The 12,816-nt window shown below is 44.7% G+C and overlaps 1 protein-coding gene across 1 annotated transcript; it reads left to right on the forward strand.

The window, feature by feature from the left end:
* The first annotated feature begins 3,699 nt into the window (after window positions 1–3,699).
* Window positions 3,700–11,800, forward strand: LOC140125782 (transmembrane 4 L6 family member 5-like). The gene is made up of 5 exons (XM_072144649.1): window positions 3,700–3,996; window positions 9,141–9,206; window positions 9,446–9,609; window positions 9,703–9,907; window positions 11,615–11,800. The coding sequence occupies exons 1-4, from the start codon at window positions 3,814–3,816 to the stop codon at window positions 9,896–9,898; spliced, it is 609 nt and encodes a 202-aa protein (XP_072000750.1). The 5' UTR covers window positions 3,700–3,813; the 3' UTR covers window positions 9,899–9,907; window positions 11,615–11,800.
* Window positions 11,801–12,816: the final 1,016 nt, after the last annotated feature.

Genomic DNA, 12,816 nt, shown 5'->3' on the forward strand with positions numbered 1-12,816 from the left:
CAGGCAGTATCACATAGGATAGGATTAGATACACAGCTCAGCAGACAGTATCACACAGGATAGGATTAGATACACAGCTCAGCAGGCAGTATCACACAGGATAGGATTAGATACACAGCTCAGCAGACAGTATCACACAGGATAGGATTAGATACACAGCTCAGCAGTCAGTATCACACATGATAGGATTAGATACACAGCTCAGCAGACAGTATCACACAGGATAGGATTAGATACACAGCTCATCAGACAGTATCACACAGGATAGGATTAGATACAGAGCTCAGCAGACTGTATCACACAGGATAGGATTAGATACACAGCTCAGCAGTCAGTATCACACATGATAGGATTAGATACACAGCTCAGCAGACAGTATCACACAGGATAGGATTAGATACACAGCTCATCAGACAGTATCACACAGGATAGGATTAGATACAGAGCTCAGCAGACTGTATCACACAGGATAGGATTAGATACACAGCTCATCAGACAGTATCACACAGGATAGGATTAGATACACAGCTCAGGAGACAGTATCACACAGGATTGGATTAGATACACAGCTCAGCAGGCAGTATCACACAGGATAGGATTAGATACACAGCTCAGCAGTCAGTATCACACAGGATAGGATTAGATACACAGCTCAGCAGGCGGTATCACACAGGATAGGATTAGATACACAGCTCAGCAGGCAGTATCACACAGGAGAGGATTAGATACACAGCTCAGCAGACGGTATCACACAGGATAGGATTAGATACACAGCTCAGCAGACGGTATCACACAGGATAGGATTAGATACACAGCTCAGCAGACTGTATCACACAGGATAGGATTAGATACACAGCTTCGCAGACAGTATCACACAGGATGGGATTAGATACACAGCTCAGCAGACAGTATCACACATGATGGAATTAGATACACAGCTCAGCTGTCAGTATCACACATGAGAGGATTAGATACACAATTCAGCTGACTGTATCACACAGAGCATTAGATACACAGCTCAGCAGGCAGTATCACACAGGATAGGATTAGATACACAGCTCAGCAGACTGTATCACACAGGATAGGATTAGATACACAGCTCAGCAGACAGTATCACACAGGATAGGATTAGATACACAGCTCAGCAGACGGTATCACACAGGATAGGATTAGATACACAGCTCAGCAGACAGTATCACACAGGATAGGATTAGATACACAGCTCAGCAGACGGTATCACACAGGATAGGATTAGATACACAGCTCAGCAGTCAGTATCACACAGGATAGGATTAGATACACAGCTCAGCAGGCAGTATCACACAGGAGAGGATTAGATACACAGCTCAGCAGACAGTATCACACAGGATAGGATTAGATACACAGCTCAGTAGACGGTATCACACAGGATAGGATTAGATGCACAGCTCAGCAGACGGTATCACACAGGATAGGATTAGATACACAGCTCAGCAGGCAGTATCACATAGGATAGGATTAGATACACAGCTCAGCAGACAGTATCACACAGGATAGGATTAGATACACAGCTCAGCAGGCAGTATCACACAGGATAGGATTAGATACACAGCTCAGCAGACAGTATCACACAGGATAGGATTAGATACACAGCTCAGCAGTCAGTATCACACATGATAGGATTAGATACACAGCTCAGCAGACAGTATCACACAGGATAGGATTAGATACACAGCTCATCAGACAGTATCACACAGGATAGGATTAGATACAGAGCTCAGCAGACTGTATCACACAGGATAGGATTAGATACACAGCTCAGCAGTCAGTATCACACATGATAGGATTAGATACACAGCTCAGCAGACAGTATCACACAGGATAGGATTAGATACACAGCTCATCAGACAGTATCACACAGGATAGGATTAGATACAGAGCTCAGCAGACTGTATCACACAGGATAGGATTAGATACACAGCTCATCAGACAGTATCACACAGGATAGGATTAGATACACAGCTCAGGAGACAGTATCACACAGGATTGGATTAGATACACAGCTCAGCAGGCAGTATCACACAGGATAGGATTAGATACACAGCTCAGCAGACAGTATCACACAGGATAGGATTAGATACACAGCTCAGCAGTCAGTATCACACAGGATAGGATTAGATACACAGCTCAGCAGACTGTATCACACAGGATAGGATAAGATACACAGCTCAGTGGACAGTATCACACAGGATAGGATTAGATACACAGCTCAGCAGTCAGTATCACACAGGAGAGGATTAGATACACAGCTCAGCAGACAGTATCACACAGGATAGGATTAGATACACAGCTCAGCAGACAGTATCACACAGGATAGGATTAGATACACAGCTCAGCAGGCAGTATCACACAGGAGAGGATTAGATACACGGCTCAGCAGACAGTATCACACAGGATAGGATTAGATACACTGCTCAGCAGTCAGTATCACACAGGATAGGATAAGATACACAGCTCAGCAGGCGGTATCACACAGGATAGGATTAGATACACAGCTCAGCAGGCAGTATCACACAGGAGAGGATTAGATACACAGCTCAGCAGTCAGTATCACACAGGAGGGGATTAGATACACAGCTCAGCAGACAGCATCACACAGGATAGGATTAGATACACAGCTCAGCAGTCAGTATCACACAGGATAGGATTAGATACACAGCTCAGCAGTCAGTATCACACAGGATAGGATTAGATACACAGCTCAGCAGTCAGTATCACACAGGATAGGATTAGATACACAGCTCAGCAGGCGGTATCACACAGGATAGGATTAGATACACAGCTCAGCAGACAGTATCACACAGGATAGGATTAGACACACAGCTCAGCATGCAGTATCACACAGGATAGGATTAGATACACAGCTCAGCAGACTGTATCACACAGGATAGGATAAGATACACAGCTCAGTGGACAGTATCACACAGGATAGGATTAGATACACAGCTCAGCAGTCAGTATCACACAGGATAGGATTAGATACACAGCTCAGTGGACAGTATCACACAGGATAGGATTAGATACACGGCTCAGCAGACAGTATCACACAGGATAGGATTAGATACACAGCTCAGCAGGCAGTGTCACACAGGATAGGATTAGATACACAGCTCAGCAGGCGGTATCACACAGGATAGGATTAGATACACAGCTCAGCAGGCAGTATCACACAGGATAGGATTAGATACACAGCTCAGGAGACAGTATCACACAGGATAGGATTAGATACACAGCTCAGGAGACAGTATCACACAGGATAGGATTAGATACACAGCTCAGCAGGCAGTGTCACACAGGATAGGATGAGATACACAGCTCAGCAGACAGTATCACACAGGAGAGGATTAGATACACAGCTCAGCAGACGGTATCACACAGGATAGGATTAGATACACAGCTCAGCAGACAGTATCACACAGGATAGGATTAGATACACAGCTCAGCAGAGAGTATCACACAGAATAGGATTAGATACACAGCGCAGCAGACAGTATCACACAGGATAGGATTAGATACACAGCTCAGCAGACAGTATCACACATGAGATCAGCTTGGCTTAGATACATGAGGCTGTGCTGTGACTTGTAGTCCCCTCCTCTGGATACAATGTGTTGGTGTCTATTATCTCGGGTCCAAACTTCACACTTGGCAGCAGTAATAAGGAAGCAGCAGCGGGTGCGGAGCTCATCCACCGCCCTGACGTCTCCGCTCTCCGGGGGATCCCTGCACCTTTAACCCCTTCATCTTCCACTGCCAGTCCCCCCCTCCCCAGTCATGTGCACAGGAGACTGTGCTAAGTTTATCGGGGTCTCCCTGTACCCCTTCTGCGCCCTGTGCATGATCTGTAACCTGCTGCTGCTCTTCCCCGGGTGGAGCACCGAGGCCGTCAGTCACCCCCAGGAGAAGCTCACCCCTGAAGTCCTGTATCTGGGGGGATTTTTCGGGAGTGGAATACTGGTAAGTACAGAAGGGTAAAGAATGGGGGAGAGGTCCGGATCCTTAAAGGGAATCTACCATCAAAGTCAAGGGACACTCATACATAGTAATCTTCTCATATCTGTCATCCATGGCCTCCTTCCTTCAAAAAATGAGCCAGAGGTGTTTCCAGAGCCCCTCTGTGCTGTAGCTTCGCAGGCCATAATACTGTCTTCCCCTCCACCCCGCTCCCCCTGATGTGATCTCACACAAAGAGGGGGGGAGTGTCCTGTACAGTGTAGCAGCCTGTGAAGCTCCTGCACAGAGGGGTTCTGGTAACATCCCAGGGGCCCTTCTGGCTCATATTAAAAGTTGATATTAGAAGGAAGGAGGTCATGGATAACAAATATAAGAAGACACCACAGTCCTGGTACCTGGATCTATGAGTAATGTCCCTGGTTTATCAGGATGGATTGTGAGGGTAGATTTCCTTTACAGATCCCAGAGATTTGGTATCATCTACTTTTCACTTGATTTGTAATTATTTGTGATCACTTGATGGCGGCATGTGATGTGTAAGGGAGTTTTATTTATTGTTAAGGTTTTTTGGCGCTATATCAGGCTATAACCTGGGCAGCACTATTGCCTTGGCACTATATGGCCGTATTATATAGAAGATAGAATTAGATACTTTGTATTTCAAGCTCTATATTGGAATAATATATGGATGTACACCAGAGATCAAAATTAGAGAACACGCAATTTCCTATAGGTCACGGCCATTGGGGCAGATTTACTTACCCGGTCCATTCGCGATCCAGTGGCGCCTTCTCTGCGGTGGATTCGGGTCTTCCGGCGATTCACTAAGGTAGTTCCTCCGACGTCCACCAGATGTCGCTGCTGCGCTGAAAATCATCGGAATGCCCTGGATTACACCGAGTCGGGCTGAGTGAAGGTAAGTGCGCATTCCCGAACGACAATTTATTTTTTTTTAAATGCGGCAGTTTTTCCGAATCGGCCACGCCCACGCCCGGCCACGCCCCCCGATTTCCGTCGTGTGCATGCCAGCGCCGATGCGCCACAATCCGATCGCGTGCGCCAAAATCCCGGGGCAATACAGTGAAAATCGGCGCAAAATGGAAATATTCGGGTAACGCATCAGGAAAACGCGAATCGGGCCCTTAGTATATGACCCCCAATGTGTAGTCCTTTCTAAATATCTCCTAAAATGAGTAAAATATCAGCATTTTAAGTTTATTTCATAAATTGTTTATATTCTAAAGCACAGAATAAAAAATGTACCTGAGATAAATGTTAAAGACACTGATCAAAATTAGAGAACACTTTCAGACCCCTGCAAGTTATTGGTGTTATTCAGACCTCTGGTGCTATTTTCCTTAATTATCGGACAACCCAACGTAACTGGCGCCAAACTTTCCAGTATTCACTATAAAAATGTTGCGATGTTCCAAAGTGAGGGAAACCCTGCGGCAGTAGGTTGTCCAAAAGAAGCCTTAAGAGTTAAGCCCCATCAGCCACAGCAAGGGAAGATGAATATTGCATCTTTACAACATCAAAAACTCATTCAAGTCCCACAAGAATGGGAAAGGCAAATGTAAGAGAGGACAGGATAATGCGGAGAATCTCCATGGGTAATTGTTTCATCACTGCAGACGGAATTACTCGCCAGTCCAGCGATCAACTAGACTGAAGTGAAAAAACCTCTCGTTATCAGAAAGAATCAAAAGATTAGACTCGCCTCCACCGAGGAGCATGTAGTGTGGACAGAGGAGAAGTGCTTCACAGTTTGTTTTAGTGATGAAAAGTTTAATTTATTTTTGTGTTTGATCTGAAACATTTTGGCCCAGATTTATTAAAAGTAGTGGAAATATACTAAGTGCAGTCTCCCTGTGCAGGGTGCAGCAGATTATTGAGTACTGGCGCACGGTGTTCAATAATCTGGCGCCCCCTGCACTGCTCGGGGAGTGGTACACAATTTTTTTTTTTTGGTACACCGTTAATATACACAATGGGGCTCATTTACTAAGGGCTCCATGGTCGCACATTCGTCGGGTTTTCGTTTTTTTTCCGTTTTGCGCCAAATCGAATTTTGGCGCAATCATGCAATAGAAATCGGGGGGCATGACCGTCGGAAAACCCGACGGATTCGGAAAACCCGCGGAATTTAAAAAACCAATTGTGTCGCAAAATCAATCTCTAACATGCACCGAGAAGAACCAGGTGAACTCCAGCGGACCTCGGCGGACTTCAGCGCAGCAGCGACACCTAGTGGATATCGGGCGCACGACCTTAGTGAATCGCCGGAAGACCCGAATCCTCTTCGGAGAACGCGCCGCTGGATCACGACAGGACCGGGTAAGTAAATGTGCCCCAGTGTGACACAATTCTGTTGAGCTGTTGTATTAAATGTGTTGCAAACTCCAACTAAGCAGTAACGCGCCAAACTTTTCTGTCTTCGAACACAGAGCTGCTGCAACACAAAACTGGCGCAGACACTTTATAAATACATGTACAAGCAGTTTGCACGTTTCTAGTGCAAAGTAGGATTGAAAGTTTAATACATCTGGGCCTGTGTTCATCAGCAAACTGGGGAAAGACTGAATCCAAAGTGTGTAAAGAAGTCAGTGACAGGTGGTGGAGGAAGTGTCATGGTTTGGGGAATGTTTTTTGCAGCAGGAGTTGGACCTCCCATACAGCTACAGGGCAGAACATTCTATAACAACAGATGGTTCCTTCCTTGTGTTCCTCACTCAATCAGCAGCTATTTTCATGCAATAAAATTCTCCTTATAACACAGAAAAATGGCAACAGCCCAGAGTCCTAGTCTAAACCCAGTAGAAAACCTTTGGAAAATCCTTGGTGACAAAGTTATGGCTAAGAAACCCAAAGCAGTCTCAGAACTGTAGTAGAGACTGGAAGAAGAGCAGAGCAGATCCCAGCAGAGCCGTGTGAGAGACTAGTGATGTCCTGTGCCCGGTGCTGAGGTCCTGTGACTCCCTTCTGACTGGTGACTGCTGGGACCTGCAGAAAATGTCATAATAATCTTTCTCTGTGCTCCATTCATTGCTCTTCTCCAATTATCATCATCACAGTTTATGTATAATAAAGGTTTTATGTTGATACTTTGGTATTGTGTAAAACCCTGTTCTAGTGGTTCCATCACATGTTCATCGATGGAGATGACATTATTTCCGAAAAAAAATTGAGTGATTGTACGTTGTTCTGTAATTTTTATCTCCAGTGTACAGTGTATAGCAGAATTATCTGGACTGTATTTGGCAGTATTATATAGACACTCTGGAGAGCTTGAGAACTACATTGGGTTATTATGTTGGCAGTAGAAATGAGCGGATCCATAGTTTCAATTAGTGTTCGGCCGTGTGACCCAGACATTTTGATGGCTGAACATCCAATCCAATAAATTGGCACCTCTTGCTACTAACCATGGCTGTGATTGGACAGGGGGACACCATGACCATGACTAGTAGCAAGGGGAATCAATTTGTCAGATTGACTCTTCGTCCGCCAATCCAGCAATAGATCCAGGTCACATGACCAAACCCCAACTGAAACTATAGGTCCACTCATCTCTAGTTAACAGTGTTATCTTGGCATCATTATTATATCAGTATTATATGGGGTACCTGAAGGTAGAAATATTTAGATACTGGATATGATTGGGTGCTTTAGATGATCTGGTAGACCTTGGGTCATGTCTATCCATAGAAGGTGTAGTCATCTTTAGATGATCTGGTAGACCTTGGGTCATGTCTATCCATAGTAGGTGTAGTCATCTTTAGATGATCTGGTAGACCTTGGGTCATGTCTATCCATAGTAGGTGTAGTCATCTTTAGATGATCTGGTAGATCTTGGGTCATGTCTATCCATAGTAGGTGTAGTCGTCTTTAGATGATCTAGTAGACCTTGGGTCATGTCTATCCATAGTAGGTGTAGTCGTCTTTAGATGATCTAGTAGACCTTGGGTCATGTCTATCCATAGTAGGTGTAGTCGTCTTTAGATGATCTGGTAGACCTTGGGTCATGTCTATCCATAGTAGGTGTAGTCATCTTTAGATGATCTGGTAGACCTTGGGTCATGTCTATCCATAGTAGGTGTAGTCATCTTTAGATGATCTGGTAGACATAGGGTTATGTCTTTCCAAAGTAGGTGTAGTCATCTTTAGATGATCTGGTAGACATAGGGTTATGTCTATCCATAGTAGATGTAGTCCTCTTTAGATGATCTGGTAGACCTTGGGTCATGTCTATCCATAGTAGGTGTAGTCATCTTTAGATGATCTGGTAGACCTTGGGTCATGTCTATCCATAGTAGGTGTAGTCATCTTTAGATGATCTGGTAGATCTTGGGTCATGTCTATCCATAGTAGGTGTAGTCGTCTTTAGATGATCTAGTAGACCTTGGGTCATGTCTATCCATAGTAGGTGTAGTCATCTTTAGATGATCTGGTAGACATAGGGTTATGTCTATCCATAGTAGATGTAGTCCTCTTTAGATGATCTGGTAGACCTTGGGTCATGTCTATCCATAGTAGGTGTAGTCATCTTTAGATGATCTGGTAGACCTTGGGTCATGTCTATCCATAGTAGGTGTAGTCATCTTTAGATGATCTGGTAGATCTTGGGTCATGTCTATCCATAGTAGGTGTAGTCGTCTTTAGATGATCTAGTAGACCTTGGGTCATGTCTATCCATAGTAGGTGTAGTCGTCTTTAGATGATCTGGTACACCTTGGGTCATGTCTATCCATAGTAGGTGTAGTCATCTTTAGATGATCTGGTACACCTTGGGTCATGTCTATCCATAGTAGGTGTAGTCTTCTTTAGATGATCTGTTAGACATAGGGTCATGTCTATCCATAGAAGGTGTAGTCATCTTTAGATGATCTGGTAGACCTTGGGTCATGTCTATCCATAGTAGGTGTAGTCATCTTTAGATGATCTGGTAGACCTTGGGTCAGGTTTATCCATAGTAGGTGTAGTCATCTTTAGATGATCTGGTACACCTTGGGTCATGTCTATCCATAGTAGGTGTAGTCATCTTTAGATGATCTGGTACACCTTGGGTCATGTCTTTCTATCGTAGATGTAGTCATCTTTAGATGATCCGGTGGACCCGATACTGAAATGTCTCTTTCTTTTCCCAGGTCCTAATTCCAGCCATTTGCATCCAATACACTGGTCGGAGAGGAAAACTTAACAACAGAGTCGGGGTATGATCAGGAGGTTGGGAAAAAAGTAGGCACAAGTTGGGTTGCACGGTGCATAAGAAAGTAGATACTCTTTCCATACTTGCCGGTGGAAGCTCCAGCGTGCAATGTTGCCTTCATGCAGACAGTTGAGTCCTGCGTCTTATTGTAACCGCTGCAACATCCAAGTTTTAAAGTGGCAACAATTGTAGTTTGTTCCCACTGTACAGAGCATGAATGACGAATGTCTTTCCCCTATGTAGATGTTGGTCTCCATCATCTTGGCGGCGGTCGCCGTTTGTGGATCCATCTATGGCTTTATCTCCTCGTTGCTGGGTCTCCTCCACGGTCCCCGCTGTTATTACACGTTCCTTAATGGAGAACAACGTTGGACGACTCCTTTCAAAGTAGAGCGGGAATTTATGGAGTAAGTGCCCAACAAAAGGAAGGGGGTAGATGACCAAGTTTCTTAAGACAGTGACATATAGTGACGAGCACTGATGATGTGTCCTCTCCTCAGCCTTGAGCGCAGCTACCTCTTCTCCAGAGAGTCCTGGACCCGCTGCAGCGTACCATCGAATGTGGTGGAGTTTAATGTCATTTTCTTCTCCACCATCATGGTGGCCAGTGCTATACAAATTGTCCTGTGTGGAATCCAGATGGTTAATGGAGTGTTCGGTTTCCTCTGCGGGACCTGCCAAGGGAGACTGGCATAGACAGCGCGAGTGAGTAGATTATAATATTATTATTGGTGATTATATGTTGCTTTCAGGAATCTATGTTTCTTATAAAAGCAACAACAATACACAAGATCTTCTGTTCCAAGAGATGTCAACCAATGATGGACCTTCACAGAATCATCCTTCGAGCTGCACATTTCAACAATAATGAGAGTGACAATCTCAGGGTAGTGACTTAATGGGGCTCATTTACTGAGGGTCCGAACGCCGCACTTTCATCGGGTTTCCCGAATATTTATGTTTTGCGCCGAATTGCCTTGGGATTTTGGCGCTCGCGACTGGATTTTGGCGCATTGGCACCGGCTTGCACGTGACAAGATTGGGGGCTTGGCTGTTGGACAACCTGACGGATTCGAACAAACCGTGGAATTTAAAAAAGGTTTTGTGACGCAAGATCAAGCACTCCCATGCACCAGGAAGAAGCAGGTGAATTGGGAAGAAGAAGGTGAATCCACGTCGGACAACGCACCGCGGGATCGCGACAGGACCAGGTAAGTAAATCTGCCCCAATATGTTAAGAATAGCTGCTACGTGTCCGAGAGGTGGGACTTCCTCAAAGTAAGGGTGGTGGTCAGGTTTGAACATGGCACCTCCATTCCTCCTCATGGCTTTACTTTGGAAGGACCATGGAGATCCCGATCTACCATAGTGATTGTTAGAACCTAGTAAGGTCCACCAAATGCCAGTCCCATGGAACCCCCAAACATAGGTCAGAGTAGATTTCGGGCTTCTAGGATTCACAACAGAGAAGTAGAGCCCTGCAACGTTCTTTCAGGACTTCACAAGTACATGGCTGTGTTGGAGGAGCCCTGACTTTTTGGTGTCTTTCCGTGGTCCAGATGTTGATTATTATGTGAGATGCGGAAACAGTAACAGAGACACAGGCTCCACTGCCATCTATGAGATATGTTATAAGATATAGGTTTCTCAAAAGTTTTAATGGTACTCATCGAACTTTACAAAAACCGCAGAAATATTGCTCAGGGGGCAGGGACAATGGGGCAGATTTACTTACCCGGTCCATTCGCGATCCAGCGGCACGTTCTCTGCGCTGGATTTGGGTCCGGCTGGGATTCATTAAGGTAGTTCCTCCGCCGTCCACCAGATGTCGCTGCTGCGCTGAAAAGCATCGGAACGCACTGGAGTTCACCGAGCCGGGCTGAGTGAAGGTAAGTGCAAGCTCCGCGACACATTTTTTTTTTAAAATGCGGCGGTTTTTCCGAATCCGTCAGGTTTTCGTTCAGCCACGCCCCCGATTTCCGTCGCGTGCATGCCAGTGCTGATGCGCCACAATCCGATCGCGTGCGCCAAAATCCCGGGGCAATTCAGGGGAAACCAGCGCAAATCGGAAATATGCGGGTAACACGTCGGGAAAACGCGAATCGGGCCCTTAGTAAATGACCCCCATTGTGTGACATAGGCTCCACTGCTGTCTATGTTAGGATTTTCTCCATGTATGTATTGCATACCACGATATATGGTATATAAAGATTTATCATAACTCTACCATAACTCTACAAATTCTACCATAAATAAAGTTGTATACATGTGTAGTGTAGTGAGCTCCCCCTGGTGGTGGATGGTAGCCTCCAGAAATTATTATTTTGGAAATAATAGAAATATTATTTTGCACCAAGTATAAACATGGAACATAAAAATCTAATTATAATACTTTATATATTTCTACCACAGGACAGTGATGACAGAAGCAGAGAAGGACCCTCCACACCCCCAGCATTCTGCTGCGTCGTGTGAATTATTTAAGTTTTTCTATTCCATGTAATTTGTATGAAGTATGAGAATGATTGAGAAGAAAACCGTGTACAACATCCTCACTTGTAGATAAAGACAATTCAGAATAAAATAAGTCTCAACAAATCTCATTGTATTCTCTGTAATATATATCATATCAACATGAAAAGAGGGAAATGTATTTACTGTGTCACCGTGTACATATATGACATTACTTATCCTGTACTGATCCTGAGTTACATCCTGTATTATACCCCAGAGCTGCACTCACTATTCTGCTGCTGGTGCAGTCTCTGTGTACATACATGACATTACTTATCCTGTACTGATCCTGAGTTACATCCTGTATTATACTCCAGAGCTGCGCTCACTATTCTGCTGCTGGTGCAGTCACTGTGCACATACATGACATTACTTATCCTGTACTGATCCTGAGTTACATCCTGTATTATACCCCAGAGCTGCACTCACTATTCTGCTGCTGGTGCAGTCACTGTGTACATACATGACATTACTTATCCTGTACTGATCCTGAGTTACATCCTGTATTATACTCCAGAGCTGCACTCACTATTCTGCTGCTGGTGCAGTCACTGTGTACATACATGACATTACTTATCCTGTACTGATCCTGAGTTACATCCTGTATTATACCCCAGAGCTGCGCTCACTATTCTGCTGGTGCAGTCACTGTGTACATACATGACATTACTTATCCTGTACTGATCCTGAGTTACATCCTGTATTATACTCCAGAGCTGCACTCACTATTCTGCTGCTGGTGCAGTCACTGTGTACATACAAGACATTACTTATCCTGTACTGATCCTGAGTTACATCCTGTATTATACTCCAGAGCTGCACTCACTATTCTGCTGCTGCTGGTGCAGTCACTGTGTACATACATGACATTACTTATCCTGTACTGATCCTGAGTTACATCCTGTATTATACCCCAGAGCTGCACTCACTATTCTGCTGCTGGTGCAGTCACTGTGTACATACATGACATTACTTATCCTGTACTGATCCTGAGTTACATCCTGTATTATACCCCAGAGCTGCACTCACTATTCTGCTGCTGGTGCAGTCACTGTGTACATACATGACATTACTTATCCTGTACTGATCCTGAGTTACAT

Source organism: Engystomops pustulosus, chromosome 4 (assembly GCF_040894005.1).
Source record: "Engystomops pustulosus chromosome 4, aEngPut4.maternal, whole genome shotgun sequence".
Taxonomy (NCBI): Eukaryota; Metazoa; Chordata; class Amphibia; order Anura; family Leptodactylidae; genus Engystomops; species Engystomops pustulosus.

Coding starts and splice junctions, on each gene's coding strand:
- LOC140125782 (XM_072144649.1), top strand. CDS start 3,814: ATGTGCACAGGAGACTGTGCTAAGTTTATCGGGGTCTCCCTGTACCCC. Junction 3,997..9,140: donor TTTTCGGGAGTGGAATACTG/GTAAGTACAGAA, acceptor TTCTTTTCCCAG/GTCCTAATTCCAGCCATTTG. Junction 9,207..9,445: donor AACTTAACAACAGAGTCGGG/GTATGATCAGGA, acceptor TCCCCTATGTAG/ATGTTGGTCTCCATCATCTT.